The sequence below is a fragment of the Lemur catta genome, chromosome 2 (assembly GCF_020740605.2).
Source record: "Lemur catta isolate mLemCat1 chromosome 2, mLemCat1.pri, whole genome shotgun sequence".
In the NCBI taxonomy this organism is placed as follows: Eukaryota; Metazoa; Chordata; class Mammalia; order Primates; family Lemuridae; genus Lemur; species Lemur catta.
Genome location: NC_059129.1, coordinates 79,016,838 through 79,031,558, shown reverse-complemented (window position 1 = coordinate 79,031,558; position 14,721 = coordinate 79,016,838). Strand labels below are relative to the sequence as shown.

General features: G+C 42.1%; 1 protein-coding gene across 3 annotated transcripts in view; it reads right to left on the bottom strand.

The window, feature by feature from the left end:
- BCKDHB (branched chain keto acid dehydrogenase E1 subunit beta) overlaps positions 1 to 11,260 on the bottom strand; it is a 217,394-nt gene extending 206,134 nt beyond the window's left edge. The window contains exons 1-2 of one of the 3 annotated variants that reach the window (XM_045543936.1): positions 10,992 to 11,260; positions 3,416 to 3,493 (exon numbers count right to left, since the gene is read on the bottom strand). In XM_045543936.1, the coding sequence (XP_045399892.1) occupies positions 3,416 to 3,493; positions 10,992 to 11,187 (274 nt within the window). In that variant the 5' untranslated portion in view covers positions 11,188 to 11,260. The remainder of the gene's footprint in view (positions 1 to 3,415; positions 3,494 to 10,991) is intronic. The other 2 variants (XM_045543934.1, XM_045543935.1) reach the window with 2 other exon arrangements.
- Between the last annotated feature and the right edge of the window lie 3,461 nt (positions 11,261 to 14,721).

Sequence of the window (14,721 nt, the reverse complement as noted above, 5' to 3'; positions counted from 1 at the left end):
TCAGTCTGTCCATCCCTCTTGTGGCTGGAGTCCTAATTTTGCTCTTATTGCCAAACCACTGTATGTCCTCCTCCCACTACCACTCCAGGGGGCCCTCAGAGGCATTAAGTTCCTTTAAAGCCTTAAAATTAGCATTGTCCACACCCCTTGCTCTTGGCTCACTCCATTTTAATAAACCTTTTCACCTGTATTGTCATGAAAATAACACAAGTATTCTAGGGCAACCCTCTGCCTCTCAGATATGCCCTGTAGCATATGTGTCATGCCCACTTGGCTCCTGTGGCAGCAGGCAAGCCTCATGCCTGTGCACAGTAGCAGCGGCTGCTGCCCTAATTGATAAAGCAACACTCCTGAGCTAGGCTCTCCCATTCACCTCTATGTTCCCTTCCCATGCTGTATCCACTCTCCTACAAGTTCCTAAGACACAGCACCTCTCCACATGGAGACAGATCACCTATGAGCAAGTCCTATTAACCTATCCCTCCTTTATCACTAAATCGATAACTGAGATCATTCCTTGCTTTGGTATTCCTTTATGGATTAAGTCAGACCAAGGAACTCATTTCACAGCAGAGATAAACCACTTGCTCGCAAAAACTCTGGGGTACTCAAAATTTCATATCTCGTAGCATCCACAATCCTCAGGACAAGTGGAACATAAAAGTCTGGACACTAAACGGACTTTCGGAAAAGTCTGTCAAGAAACTGGACTTAGGCCGGTCGCAGTGGCGCACGCCTGTAATCCTAGCCCTCTGGGAGGCCGAGGCGGGTGGATCACTCGAGGTCAGGAGTTCGAGACCAGCCTGAGCAAGAGCGAGACCCCGTCTCTACTAAAAATAGAAAGAAATTATCTGGCCAACTAAAATATATATATAGAAAAAAATTAGCCGGGCATGGTGGTGCATGCCTGTAGTCCCAGCTACTGGGGAGGCTGAGGCAGTAGGATCGCTTAAGCCCAGGAGTTTGAGGTTGCTGTGAGCTAGGCTAACGCCACGGCACTCACTCTAGCCCGGGCAACAAAGCAAGACTCTGTCTCAAAAAAAAAAAAAAAAAAAAAAAGATTACATACAAAAGACAAAAACTCTGGACTAATTTGGCCAGGTAATAAAATTAAGCCCTATGACTGCCAAAACCAAATTAAAGGCCTCCTATATCAGATATTTTGCAACCTGTTCTGTTCCTATGAACTAGCAGGGACATATGGAGGATGGAGATGTGCAGAGGTCAATATGACAGAAGACAAGTCACAACAAAGCCCAACTTGGGCAGGAGGGGGAGGGTCAAAAATTCTACTCTGACCTTATCTGTGAACAACACTGGTCTGTTTATCTTATGTGGTAATAATACATATAAAGGATTCCTACCTAGATGACCAGGCAACATAGATTCAGATACTTAGCACCACTGTCACCAGGTACTCTATGTTAAATGTTAGGCAAATCACACACTTGGGCTCCTTTGTTCATATGGTAGTACCCCACAAATGTACTAAATGTAATATTGAAAACCCACTTATATATCACAATTCTTAGCACTACACAAATTTACTAGACGGAACATTAAAAATCCACTTGTATATCACAATTCTAAGTTTATTCAATGCTGAAAGATTTTTTTCCCAGGCATTGGAGTTTACGAGATTGAAAAGGCAGTTCTAAATCTTTTCGAAATAATAGAACAAAAGTTCTTATCATCAGCTGGACATGGTGGCTCACGCCTGTAATCCTAGCACTCTGGGAGGTCGAGGCAGGAGGATTGCTTAAGTTCAGGAGTTCAAGACCAGCCTAAGCAAGAGTGAGACCCCATCTCTACTAAAAATAGAAAAATTTTTAAAAAGTTCAACATTACTATGCACACATTAAAAACACTCCAATTAGAAGTTGATAGCTTAGCCTCTGTTGTCCTTCAGAATGGCTGTGTCCTAGAGACACTGACAGCCTAAGAGGGAGGAGCCTGTGCAATCACTGGAGAAAAACGCTGCTTCTATATGAATCATTCTGGACAGAGTCTAATTGACACCTTTTAAAAGACAAGATAAACATTCTTCATCATATAAATGACGCCAAAACATTTTATTGGATGGACCTATTCCCAGGAATGGGAGACAGGTTTAATAGAGTATGAGGAACAGTGCTTAGATTAGTTCTTTTCTGTTTATTCATTCGTATCCTAATTTACGTTCTTCTCTTCCTTTGCAGATCCCTTGTGGCACAGCTACTAACTCAACTTTTCTCTCCACAGCCACCAAATCAGCTTTTAATGTTTGAAACTTCTGGTGAGTTTCAGACCAGGGAAAAGGAAGAGTGAAGGATGTGCTATCCCTATATAAGCCAGATTGCTATATGGATTATTTCAAGTTAAAAACATTGGAGAACTTGTAGGTTCAGAAAGGGTGAGCTGACCTATCACTTCATGCATGCAGCAAGCGACAGAATCCTCTGGGAGGGATACCCTCTCTATACCAGAGAAAGTATCACCAGTGACTTAAAACTGAAGGTTGCAATGGACCTGAATAAACATACTTAACAAAGTAACCCTTATCTTCCACCTGTTTTACACCTCCCGTATTTATCCTAGTGATTCTCCTAGAAAATTTACTGCCCCTAGCCAGATTTTCTTTGTCCCATAAGTTCTTCTTAAATTTATGCTTTGTCTAAAAAGTATGAAAGCATCTTGCTTCGGCCACTTCTTTGGACTTTACTCTCTTGTGAAGATCCCCACGTACGTGCAAAACTAATAAATGTATATGCTTTTCTCTGGTTCATCTGCCTGGTGTCAATCTGGTTTCTAGACCCAGCTAAAGAGCCCACTAAGAACTAAAAGAGGGGATGGAGGTAATCTCTGGCTCCCCTACACAAGTATATGTGCATACGTATGTGAAGTAAAGGCAATAAAACTTAGAAAACATACAGTGGAAGTACAATTGTTTTTACATCAATAATTTAATAAGATAAATATTTTTATTTATAAAATTATAAATATTATATTAAAATTATTTCCAAAAAATCTTACAAGTTGAATGACAATGTATCCCAAGGGAAAGTATGAAGTCAAGTCTCATTTGATAAATAGCTAGCTGAATAAAGTGGTATTTTGTTTTTTCTATATGCTAAAGAAACAAGAGTATACAGTAGGTATTAATCCAGAAGGCATTAATATATCAGGATCATACATACCATGAGAGAAAGTTAACTTGATGATATTAGATATACATGAAAGCTAATTAGTAATAAGTGGATTAAAAGTTTGTTAATAATATTGCAATTTGATTATTTACCCTTAATTTTTAATCAGGTCTTTTAAAAATTCCAGGCAGATATGATGTTAACCATTGAGTTCCACATACATACTTCAAGCAAACCTTCAATTCCGGAATTAACACAGCTGTCACAAGTGAAGCACAAATGAAGTTTACCTGCAGTAGGATCTTTGGCCAATGAGTTATCCAAGGCACTTGTTACTGACTGGAAAAGATTCATTTTCTGAGTTTGCCCTGTGAAAATCAAAAAATATTTCATACATTGTAAGGTATGTAAAAACAACCTGTTTCCTAATAGTTTATTACAACTTGACTAAAATCAAGGTATAAAACATAAAATATATTATGTGAATTTACTGAATTATTTACGATGGTGGCTCCGTAGAAGATACAAAAGCAATACAGACCTGAAGAAGCTTGTTGATGGGACAAAAATTTTTTTTGTCCCAAAAAAAAAATGTACAAAATTATACATATTAAACAATTAAAAAACAAGTATAAAAAAGGAAGAAAGAATATAACCAAGTGGCTAAATGTGCACAGACAAAAAAAGCTATGGAAGGTCAGCAAAGGAGACCAGCCACGGTGAGAATAGTCTGGAAAGACACTCTCAGGGCAGGAGTTGGGAACCTAAGCCACAAAGAAAGCACGTGACCAGTGGCATGTGTTAAATATGCCATCAACAGAAAATGGTCATGAACCATAAAACAGTGAGGATGACTGTAAAACAAAGATAAACTTCAGTACCCAGAACTGCTGGAGTTTGGAGAACATCATACTCCTACGCCTGCACACATCTCACTTAGTCCTTCCTGTTGTCTCACTACTGAAGTAGACTCTCTGTGAGCCAATGCCTAGCCCCCTAAATGGATTTTTTGGTAGGAATACATGGAGCAATACACGTAATGTACTTACAACAGTACCTGACACAGTGAGTGCTGAATAAATATTAGCTATTTATTGTTAGATTCTGGGCTTTGTCTATATCCTTCATCTTGGTCTTTGTACTAGTCTGAATAGTATAGTAAAGCTTCATGGGACAAAGTTCCAAGCACTGGAATTCAGAAACACCATGACCTTAGAACTTTGATTTTAAGCCCAGGTGCTGCCCAGCGCCCAGAGTCATCCCAGAGCTTTAGATCAACTCTTCTCCCAAAGCACTATTCAGAGCACAGAAAGGCCTGTGCCTACATCGTCTCCCATCCCCAGACCAGTCTTCCCTTAGTGCCTGATCTATGCACTGGTGGACACCTTATCCCACAGGATGCTGACATCAAATCCCTTCGGTACCTGCTGCTTACCCTGACCACTGTACCATCCAGGCTCCATGCTTCAGCAGTACAGGATGCCCCAAAAGTTAAGGTCTAATTCCCAGTGTGGGTCACAATAGCTACTGCTGTTGCCTTCAAGCCCCTGCGCATGACACAGTGGTCCCTTACACTTTTCCTGGAGACTCATTCCCTTCTCTAGCCTGGCCTGGCTCCACAGCAGACTCTGACCTATGACTTCTTTAATCCTTCTATTATCCACTGACACCCCGGCCTTCTGATATTCTGCCTTCCCAGGCTTCTGAAGTCTCTCTGAGCCTTTCAACAGCACTGAATGCCCAGGCTTCAGGTCTTGGCAATCCCCAGTCAGATATGTCTTGCTGCCCTGTGTGCCCAGAATAACCTGTTTCTACTTTTATTTCTGGTGGGGATGATAGGAATTTACTGAAGCAAGTATTGGCATATCACCTTGCCAAAGGATATACAATCACACCACATATCCATAACTACTTCAAAATTTATTTTTCTTAGGGCTAAGATTACATCATTTAATAGATACAAGAATACCCTGTTTTATTGCACTTCATTTTATTGTGCTTCACAAATATTGCGTTTTTTACAAATTGAAGGTTTGTGGCAACCCCGCAATGACCAAATCTATCAGCACCATTTTTCCAATATGTGCTCACTTTATGTCTCTCTGTCACACTTTGGTAATTCTCACAATATTTCAAACTTTTTCATTACTATTATATGTTATTTTGATCTGTGATCAGTGATCTTTGAGGTTACTATTGTAACCACAAACAACGCCCATATAAGACAGCAAACTTAATTGGCAAATGTTGTATGTATTGTGACTACTCCGCTGACCAGCCATTCCCCCAAGTCTCTCCGTCTGCCCCAGTTTCCCTATTCCCTGAGACACAACAATATTGAAATTAGGCCAATTAATTACCCTATAACTGCCTCTAAGTGTTCAAGTGAAAGGAAGACTCACACATCTCTCTCTTAAATTAAAACTAGAAATGATTAAGCTTAGTGAGGAAGGTATGTTGAAAGCCCAGACAGACAGGCTGAAAGCCAAGCTTCTTATGCCAAACAGCCTAGTTGGGAATGCAAAGGAAAAGCTCTTGAAGAAAATTAAAAGATTATTCCAGTGAACAACTAAGAAACCAAAATAGCCTTTTTGGTGTGGATAGAAGATCAAATCAGACACAACATTCCCTTAAACTATAGTCTAATCCAAAGTAAGGCCTTAATTCTCTTCAATTCTATGAAGATTGAGAGAGGTGAGAAAGCTGAAGAAAAGTTTGAAGCTGGCAGAGTTTGGAAGCTGTTTCCATAACATAAAAGTTCAAGGTGAAGCAGCAAGTGTTAATGGAGAAGCTGCAACAAGTTATCCAGAAGATCTGGCTAAGATCTGTGATAAAGGTGGCTCCACTAAACAATAGATTTTTCAGTGGAGATGCAACAGCCTTCTATTTGAAGAAGATAACATCTAGGACTTTCATAGCTGGAGAAAAGTCAACGCCTGGCTTCAAAGCTTCAAAGGACAGGCTGACTCTCTTGTTGGTGACCTGAACTTAAAGGCAATGCTCATTTACCATTCCAAGAATCCTAGGGCCCTTAAGAAGTATGCTAAATCTACTCTGCCTGTGGTCTATAACTGGAACAACAAAGCCTGGATGACAGCACCTGTGTTTACAGCAGGGTTTCCTAAATATCTTAAGCCCACTGTTGAGACCTACTGCTCAGAAAAAAAAGAATCCTTTCAAGATATTACTGCTCACTGGCAATGCATCTGGTTACCCCAGAGCTCCGATGGAGATGTACGAGGAGATTAGTGTTGTTTTCATCCCTGCTAACACAACATCCATACAGCAGTCCACAGATCAAGGAGTACTTTCAACTATCAAGTGTTATTATTTAAAAAATACATTTCATAAGGCTATAGCTGCCATAGTGATTCCTTTGATTGATCTGGGCAAAGTAAAATGAACATCTTCTGGAAAGGTTTCACCATTCTAGATCCCCAACCCCCGAGCAGCAGCCGGGTACTGGTCCATGGCCTGTTAGAAAAACAGGGCCATAAGTCACTGCCTGGGCTCTGCCTCTACCACCCTGCCCCCCACACCCCCATCTCTGACCTCTTCCCCCTTATCTGGGAAAAATTGTCTTCCATGGTGCCAAAAAGGCTGGAGACTGCTACATTTTAGAACATTCACGATTCATGGGAGGAGGTCAAAATGTCAACATTCATAGGAGTTTGGAAGAAGTTGATTCCAACCCTCCAGACTTCTGTGGAAGAAGTCACTGCACATATGGTTCTCTAGTTTAGCAAGACAACTAGAATTAGAAGTGGAGCCTGAAAATGTGACTGAATTGCTGCAGACTCATGATAAAACTTGAATGGATAAGGAGTTGTTTCATAGGAACGAGCAAAGAAAGTAGTTTCTTACAATGGAATCTAATCCTGGTGAAGATGCTGTGAACAGTGTTGAAATGACAATGAAGGATTTAGAATATTGTATAAACCTAGTTGATAAATCAGCAGCAAGGTTTGACAGGATTGCCTCCAATTTTGAAAGAATTTCTGCGGGTAAAATGCTGTCAAACAGCCTCGCATGCTACAGAGAAATCTCTCGTGAAAGGAGGAAGTCAATCAATGCAGCAAACTTCATTGTTGTCTTATTTTAAGAAATTGCCACAGCCACCCCAGCCTTCAGCAACCACCGCCCCAATCAGTCAGCAGCCATTAACACTGAAGCAAGACCTGCCATCAGCAAAAGATTATGACTTGATGAAGGTTCAGATGATTATTAGCATTTTTCAGCAGTGAAGTATTTTTTAATTAAGTAAGATTCAGAGAAAATCCAAATATCAAGGGCAGGACATTTTGTATTAAAATGTAAATGAGCTGGCCTCGGTGGCTTATGCCTGCAGTCCCAGCTACTCAGGAGGCTGAGGAAGAAGAACCACTGGAGCCCAAGAATTTGGGGATACAGTGTGATATGATCACACCTGTGAATATCCAATGTACTCCTGCCTGGGCAACACAGCAAGACCCTGTCTCAAAAAAAAGTAAATGAAAGATCTATAAGGTACCAGTGTATATCACATACCCATGAAAAGAAAGGAAATAAACAGTATAGGGGAGTGGGTTGCCAAAAGTGAGAGGACCTACGATTTAAAGTTGAAGAGACTGTAGCTAGAGTCCCTGGGTTACCCCATCTTGGGGCACCAACCTGGTAACTTCTGTCATGGTGCTATGGTACTTCCCTTCCTTTGGCTGGCTCCTTTTCTACTCAATCTCTAAGTGATTTTTAAACCCATCTATATGCTGGCGACTCCCAAATGGTTATCTCCAACCCAGCCAGACTTTTTTAGCTCCTGACTTTTATATCCAACAGTTTTCAGTTCTTCAACTTTGGTGTCTTGAGCTTTTCTAACTCGACAAACACAAAACTGAACTCTTGGTGTCCTATTCCAGAACTCACCATGTTTCCCATTCCAGGAAGTGGCATCCTAACCATTCCCTCATTCTATTCATTCCACTTCCCAAATCATTCATCAAAGAGCTGCTCTAATGAGAGTCCTAAAAAGCAAACTACACCATGTTACTCCCCTGTTCAAAACCCTACAAAAACCTAGAATAAAGTCCCAGTCCTCACATTCACAAGGCCTGCTTGATCCCATTCCTGCCCACCTCAATGATCCCATTTTGCACCACTGTCCCCAAAGATCACCACTCAAGTCTTCTCTCAGTTCCACCATCCAAGCTCTCTGCCACCTCAGGACCTTCACGCATGTTGACCCCTTTCACTTGGTACCCCCTTCACACCTCCTTCCATACTCCTTTCTGAGAGCTTCATTAAATGTTATTTGGATCCTTGCCAGGTCTCTATTATTCTCTTTCCTAGTGCCTGAACATTGCCATCCACTAATTTATTGCAACTGGGATTGTTTTAATTATGTATTTGATTGCTATATTTTGCCTGTCTCCTCACTAGACCTCAAATTCCATGAGGATAGGGCCATGACCATAGCCCTAGCAGCTGGCACAGAGTTTGGCATCCAGGAGAAAATAAAAATGCATAGAATGAATAAGTAAACAAATTCACACACACACACACAATGCCCAAGAATCAGGGGCATAATGAGGCCAGGATGTGCTCTTCTTGGAGAACACAGTATAATAAAGGGAGTAAACATACTCGCATAAGGCAGGCCTGGCGCGGAACCTGTTATGCCATTTAATCCTTTTGTGACTTTGAGCAAGTAACTTTACTACCGATACTCAGTTCCTCCTCTATACAAACCAGAAAAACAATACCTAATGTGTAGGGCTATGGTGAGAATTTTAGTGAGATAATTTCTATCAGATCTCCAATACTTATGGAGTGTCTACACTGCAATTACCTTCTCTTTCAAATCCTAATGAAGGTGGCCCAATCTGGTCATTTGAACTATGCATTAAAAATCCATTAAAGCATTCATAACTTTGAGTCAGAAATCTCACCCCTGGGACGCTAACCTCAGGAAATAATCTCAGATACACAAAAGCCATATGCATGAAATGCTCATATCTGCATTACTCATAACATTGCAAAACTCTAACAACAAAAGCAAAATGGTAATATTTAAAGTTTCCTCTTTCTGAGTGAATCTTGCTTCTTAGTTGTCAAACACTATGTTAAGCACATTATGAAGATTGTTTTATTTAACCCTCAGAACAACCTCAAGTAGGTATTAACTCCTTACTTATAAAGAAACTGAGGCTTATAGAGCATAAGTGATAACTCCAAAGTCATAGGTGGCAGGGACAAGAGCAAACCTAGGACAATCTGTTTCCAGAGTCAAGATTTTGATTACTGAATTGTGTCTCTACTCCATGGAACATGTCCTCTAAATTCTAAAAAGGTTATAAAAACAGTATAGCATCATAGCAAAATGCTTCTGATTAAATAATGCAAATTGTATTTGTATTAAAACTGCAATTATGGAAAAGACTACACTAAACTGGAAGGAAATACCTGAAGAATACACGCCAAAATGTTAGTGATGCTTATTGTCATAGGTGTTGAAATTATTTTTTTTTACTTTTTCTCTATTATCCAAATTATCTGTTAATATGTTTGTATTATTTTTACGAGAATGAACATATAAATGTGATATCATTTTACTGAGATTTTAGTAAGTTTACAATTACGGAAGGGGGGATTAAGAAGGCCTGTGCTCTATTGCTTCCGTATTGGTCCAAAATTTCTTTACTTTGAAGACAGAATTGAGGATTTATCTTGTTGGTGACAAAACACCTTTATGGTATCTACTGTTTCACAAAACTGGGGCACTCTCTTAGTAAATTATTTCTACATGCATTTTAATAGGTTGTTTAGAATGGAAGCTCTGGAATCTGACTAATCAACTAGATTCCAAAGCGGGAGCTACCACTAACTTAGCTGTGTAACTTTGGACAAACTATCTCAAGAACTCAGTTAGCCTAACTACAAAATGGGAATAAAAACATTACCTACCTTTTAAGGTTGTCCTAAGCATCAAAAGAGATGAAACACACCCAGACAGCGCCTGCCTGTGGTAAGCACTCAATAAATGCTCATTCTTATTATTCACAAGACACACTTTCAAAAACATCTGCTCTAGCCCGTGAGAAGTTATTAGAAAAGCAAATGGTAAATGTTTTCTTAGTATTTCCCGATATTCTGATAACAGACACTGGATCTTTAAGAGATCACATAAAACTTGCAGAAGAAATGGTAAAAGTCTTGCAACAGTATGCAACATATTACGTGGAGTTTGCTACATGCCCTTCCCGTGGCTGCCTCCTCCCATCACCTTCATGGATTACCTCTCCTTGGCTAAGGAGCAGCACTGCCCAGCTCAAGCTCAGTACTAAACTCAAATAAGAAGCCTGGATTCCTTCCCATTTCTAGGAGGAACTTGTTCTGTGACCTTGGCAAAATCAATTCAGTTACTTAGACCCTTGGTTTTCTTCTTACCTACTGAAAGGAAAAATACATATTTTTTTTTTTGCTTTCAAATGCCACTGCCTAAAGTTAGTGACCCAGCCTTGGGCAAGCTGGAACACCACCGAAGGCCTGGGTTGAGAAGGCAGGGATGGAGGGGGGCGGAGGGAGGCGTCCCGGGCCACCAACCCTGCCCCTCGCGCCCTTGCAGACAGCAGTACGCGGTCTCACCCATCTCGAGGGTGCGGAGGGGCTGCGTCTCGAGGGCGAACAGTCACAAAGACTAGAGCCAGGAGGGAATCACAGTCAGCCCCTGGGGCAGGGAGGGTCCAGAGAGTAAGGCAGGGAGGGATAAGCCGGGATGCGGGACCAGCCCGCCGGCCCGGCCCGGATGGGAGGAGCGGCGCTCCTTGCGCGCGCCGCCCGGCCTGGGGGTCCGGGCCGCAGCGGGGCCGGGGAGGGTAGCCCCGGGCTCACCGTACTCCTGGGGCTCCGGGTCGGGCTGGAAAGTGAAGTGAGCCACCTGCCGCCTCTGGACCGCACCATGGCCCGCCGAGGCGGACTGCGGGAAGCCCCGCGCCAGCCCCGCGCCACGAAGCGGACGCCAGCGCCGCTCAGCCCCGGCCGCACGGAGCCCGAGCAGCCGCCCCGCGGTCGCCGCCACCGCCGCCATCCCCGCTCGCTGCCCGGCTCCGAGCGGAGCAGCCGCACGCGGCCGCCGGGCGGGGCGGAGCGCCGGGGCGGCTGCCACACTGGTCCTGCCGCAGGGGCGGTCCCGCGAAACAGACCAACCCGAGTCGGAAAGTCGGGGGCGGGGAAGGCGACGAGCGCACGGAGCCGGCGTCCGCTCGGTGTGCGCATGCGGAAGAGGGACGGGGAGGGGACCCGGGCAGGGCTAGGCGTGGGGGGCGCTCCAGTGAGATTGTGTCTGGGGGTGACGCCTTCCCAAAGTCAGCTGTTTGCAGTGTTGCACGACGTGCCTGGGTTTGTTCTTTTCCGGTGTCTTTTACAAAGCCATTGCCAATGGGTTTTTCGTTTTAAGATGTATACTTTCTTTAAAAATATAACTGGGTTTTTTTTTATCCTCTCCTGTTGTCTCTATTATTCTTTAAACAAGGGGAGGAAAGAGTTACTGGTTGACATTGGTTATTAGTTTTGAGTTTCAGAAAAACTGCTGGAGTCACTGCTCCCAGCCTCGGCTCTTTATTCACACCCTCCTTGAAATGCTTAATAAGCATGAATAGATTTTTATTGATTTTGTTTTTCTAGATTTAGATGACCATGAAAGAGGTACACTTAAGATTTCATCTTGCAAATCCACTTAACAGGAATTCAGATGCATTTTTGCTCAGATGCAGCAAAAATTACCTGACTGACTTACTCTGAATAGCTTAGAAACCTGGTGAATTTGAATCATTAGTTTACATGTACAATACTTAACTTTGCAAATTTTACTTTTAAAATATATATATATTTAAAAGGATACTTTGTCCGTGAATTTACCCAAAAAAAATCATGTAAAATGTGAAATATGACAGTAAAATCAAATATGAAAAAGACAAACATGAAAGTGTGTCCACCAGATGGAGATGGGAGGGTGGGAAAAGACAGGCCAAAAACAGAATTTGAAGAAAAGAGAAAGAGAGGATGAAGCAGGAGTGGAGGAAAAGAATGTTCCTCTCGGCCGGGCGCAGTGGCTCACGCCTCTAATCCTAGCACTCTGGGAGGCCGAGGCGGGCGGATCGCTCAAGGTCAGGAGTTCGAGACCAGCCTGAGCAAGAGCGAGACCTCCGTCTCTATTAAAAAAAAAAAAATAGAAATTAGCTGGACAATTAAAATATATATATATATATATATATATATATATATATATATATATATATATATAAAATAGCTGGGCATGGTGGCACATGCCTGTAGTCCCAGCTACTCGGGAGGCTGAGGCAGGAGGATCGCTTAAGCCCAGGAGTTTGAAGTTGCTGTGAGCTAGGCTGATGCCAGGGCACTCACTCTAGCCCAGCCAACAAAGTGAGACTCTGTCTCAAAAAATAAAAACAAAAAGTTCCTCTTCTGTTACACCTGGCTTCCCAACCCATCTGGTTTTACATGGTGGCAAGGGAGGAGAGAGAAGAAATGGAGTGAGAGGAAGACAGAGAGATAGGCCAGCTGCCTGCTTTCTGACTGGGATTGAGAAACAGCAATTAAAAACTGCCAAAAGAGAGGACCAGAATTATGTCTCCATTATTCCTATTCCACGCTAAGCCCCAAAATTCAACATTTTGGGGATTTTTAATCTGGGTTCTTGTTAGTGTTTACTTCTGCTGTTTTAACGGTATGTGGGGGGAATATGTGTGCATAAAGGGTATTTTTATTTTATTGTAATGAAGGAGAGAGGTAACAAAATGAAATTACATTTACATAGTATTTTTTATTTAATTTTATTTATTTATGTGTGTATTTTAGAGACAGTTTTCTCTGTCACCCAGGCTGGAGTGCAGTGGTATTATCATAGGGCAGCCTCAAACTCCTGGGCTCAAGTGATCATCCTGCCTGAGCAGCTGGGACTGTAGGTGCACACTACCACGTGCAGCTGATTTTTTATTTTTTTATTTTATTTTATTTTTTTGTAGAGACAAGATCTCACTATATTGCCCAGGCTGGTCTCGAACTCCTGGCCTCAAGTGATCCTCCCACCTCAGCCTCCCAAAATGCTGAGACTACAGGCATGAGCCACCACATCTGACCCATAGTCAAAGTTTGATTTAAAAGAAAGAAAGCAAAGAGCAAGATAAAAATGAATCAAGCTTTATTTTCTCAGTTTGCAAATAGTGCAGGGAGCTGGGTTGCTGCAATAAGTGAGGTCTGGGAGAAAAAGAGAAAAATAATAACAGGACTAATGAGAATTTTACTGAACCTCTGCTACATACCAGCCAAACTCAGGCCATCACTGAGACAAACAAGACCAAGACATAGCCTTACGTTTAAAATATCCAAATTGCTAGAAAAAAAGAGATAGATTAGACAACAGCTACAATCCAATGTGATAAGGGCTCTAAAATAGTGCAAAGTGAAACAGAGAGCAACAAAGTCTGCTTTGGAAATCAAGACTGTTATAAGTAACACAGAGCTGGGCCCAAGAGATGAGTTGAAGTTATGATACCTGGCAGACTATGGGGGAAAGGGTATTCCAGACAAAGAAAAAAGCAAGTACAAGGATTTACAGTCACAAAATAACAGAGTGGGTTCCAGGAAGAGAAAGTAGCTTACTGCTGCTAAATTCAGGGTACAGAGGAAGATACAGGGTTGACAGAAGAAGTAGGAAAAATAGATTAAAGGGAGATTCTGAAGGTCTTTGTATGCTGTTCTGAGAAATTTGGACTTCCAGCTACATGCAGTCAGGAACAACAAAGAGAGCACCTGCCAGATTTGTCTGCCCAGCAAACTGCTTTTTTTGGAAATTTTCTCTATCCTCATCACACCATTTGCCCAGTAACCATGGAAATTTCTGTTATTAGAGTGAGACGTCCTCTGTCCCCCAAGCCCTGGCCACATTGCATTTATTTTAAATTGGGCAACTGTCCTTTTCCAGAAATTTTGGAAGTGTAATTTAAAAAGAAAGGTCAGGTAATCCTTGAATGTCACTGGGAAATGCAAAAACTAGGAGTTTTCAGTAATTTTGTGAACCAGAAAAGGTGAAGAATGTGATGACTACATTTGAGTTCCTGATTCTGTTTGTTCCTGAGGCCTAACTGCTTTCTGGTCCTGGGGTTTTAAGAGACACCACAGTGTCCTTGAAATGGGTTCTCTGCTTTGCTTAAGCTACTTCCAGTTGTGTTTATGACACCTTAGCCTGCCTGAACACATACAGAACCCGAGACTATGGAGCTGGAGTACAAAGCAAAGGTGCTACTCACTCTTCAGAATGACTCCTGATCACTTTCTTTTTTTTTTTTTTTTTTAAGACAGAATGTCACTTTGTTGCCCGGGCTAGAGTGAGTGTCGTGGCGTCAGCCTAGCTCACAGCAACCTCAGACTCCTGGGCTTAAGCGATCCTACTGCCTCAGCCTCCCGAGTAGCTGGGACTACAGGCATGCGCCACCATGCCCAGCTAATTTTTTCTATATATATTTTTTTAGTTGTCCATATAATTTCTTTCTATTTTTAATAGCGACGGGGTCTCACTCAGGCTGGTCTCGAACTCCTGACC